Genomic DNA, 2,056 nt, shown 5'->3' with positions numbered 1-2,056 from the left:
ATAGTCAACAAGAGAGAAAGACAATTATCATATGGTTTCACCTTGATGTGGAACATAAGGAATAAGCAGGGAGAACATTAGAGAAGGAAGGGAAGAATGTGAGGGTGGGTAACAGGAAGGAGAATGAACCATGAGAGACTATGGACTCTGGGAAACAAACTGAGGGCTTCAGAGGGACGGGGGTGGGGGATTGGGACACAGGCTGGTGATGGGTAGTATGCCACATCTTCTTTATCCATTCATCTGTTGAAGGGCATCTCGGCTGCTTCCACAATTTAGCTATTGTGGACAATGCTGCAGTGAACATTGGGGTGTATATGGCCCTTCTCTTCACTAAGATTACAGAGGTAATTCTGACACAATGTTCACATGCAGACCAAAAGACCTTTCATCCCTATGACTGACGCCAACACAAAGTTCATTATTTCACTTTTTTAATATTACATATTAAGGATTTACTTTTTCTGATAATGCAGAACTAAATCGGTATAAGGTATGTCAGTTTCAATCATTTATTGAAAGAGTTATTTTTAATATCCCATGGCCATGTCTATAACGTAATAGACTACCCCCGCCAATTATTTTTTTAAAGATTTCTTTTAAAAGTTGCTAAACGCTTGGTCCTGACAGGAAACATGTGCTAACAGAGGATGGAACAGAAAAATGGCAGTTCTTTCACTGGGTTTATCCTGCTGGGTTTCTCGGACCGGCCTCAGCTGGAGCTCGTCCTCTTCGTGGTTCTTCTGATCTTCTATCTGTTCACTCTGCTGGGAAACACCACCATCATTGCCTTGTCCCACCTGGACCCCCATCTTCAGACTCCCATGTACTTTTTCCTCTCCAACCTGAGCTTTCTGGACCTGTGCTACACGACCAGCACTGTCCCGCAGCTCCTGGTTCATCTCAGGGGAACAGACAAGTCTATCTCCTTTGGTGGCTGTGTGGCTCAGATGTTTGTTTCTCTAGGTTGGGCTGCACAGAATGCATTCTCTTTAGGCGTCATGGCATTTGACCGCTTATGCAGCCATCTGCAGGCCCCTGCACTACACAGTGGTCATGCACCCCCGTCTCTGTGCCCTCATGGCTTCTGCATCGTGGGTCATTGGTTTTGCCAACTCCTTCTTGCAGACTGTGCTCTATCTTCCTTGTACCATCGCTAGGAGAAATAAATAGATCACTTTGCGAGGTCCCGCCCACTGCTCAAGCTTGCCTGTGTTGACACGACTGCGAATGAGTCTGAGCTCTTCTTTCGGTGTGATCATTCTCCTCATCCCTGTGGCCTTAATCACAGTCTCCTATGGTCGGATTGTCAGGCAGTCTTAAGAATAAAGTCATCTGCAGGGCAGAGGAAAGCGTTTTGGGACGTGTGGGTCCTACAGCACTGTGGTCTCCCCTGTTCTATGGCACGGCCATCTACGCTACCTCCAGCCCAGCAACAACTACTCCCAGGATCAGGGCAAGTTCGCTTTCTCTGTACTCCTATTACACCATCGTCACCCCCATGGTCAACCCCCGTCATATATACACTGCGAACAAGGATGTGACAGGAGCAATGATGAAGAAGGTGCTTTTGCAGGGACCATGACTCCAGATGACTGGGAGGAAAGAACCTTTGATGGAAGACGTTGAAGACCAGAGGATTAATGCTTGTCACCTGAGCGCCTGGGTGGCACAGCGGTTGCCGCTTCCGCTCGGCTCAGGGCGTGATCCCCGGCATTGTGGGATCGAGCCCCACATCAGGCTCTTCTTGCCATGAGCCTGCTTCTTCCTCTCCCACTCCCCCCTGCTTGTGTTCCTCTCTCGCTGGCTGTCTCTGTCTCTATCGAACAAATAAATACAAATCTTTAAAAAAAAAAAAAAAGATGTTTGTCACCTACCTAGGTCATCCAAAATTTCCTGATAAGTCTCAAGGGAATTTGGTCACCTCATTTTTTATGCAAGTGAATTCCCAAAATCTAAGTTCATGGATTCATGCAGCCTCCTGAAAGGCTGATTTTGTAATCGTAGCTCATATGCATATATATATTTTTTTTTTTTTTTTAAGGATTTAGATCTA

General features: G+C 46.3%; 1 protein-coding gene across 1 annotated transcript; it reads left to right on the top strand.

Annotated features, from left to right (window-relative positions):
- The first annotated feature begins 650 nt into the window (after window positions 1–650).
- LOC121106038 (putative olfactory receptor 2B8) lies at window positions 651–1,585 on the top strand. Its single transcript, XM_040644631.1, has 2 exons — window positions 651–1,094; window positions 1,292–1,585. Exons 1-2 carry the CDS (start codon window positions 651–653, stop codon window positions 1,583–1,585), a joined length of 738 nt encoding a protein of 245 aa, XP_040500565.1.
- Window positions 1,586–2,056: the final 471 nt, after the last annotated feature.

The sequence above is a fragment of the Ursus maritimus genome, unplaced genomic scaffold (assembly GCF_017311325.1).
Source record: "Ursus maritimus isolate PB19 unplaced genomic scaffold, ASM1731132v1 scaffold_30, whole genome shotgun sequence".
In the NCBI taxonomy this organism is placed as follows: domain Eukaryota; kingdom Metazoa; phylum Chordata; class Mammalia; order Carnivora; family Ursidae; genus Ursus; species Ursus maritimus.
Note: the sequence above shows the minus strand (reverse complement) of the source record. Positions and strands in the feature narration are given on the sequence as shown.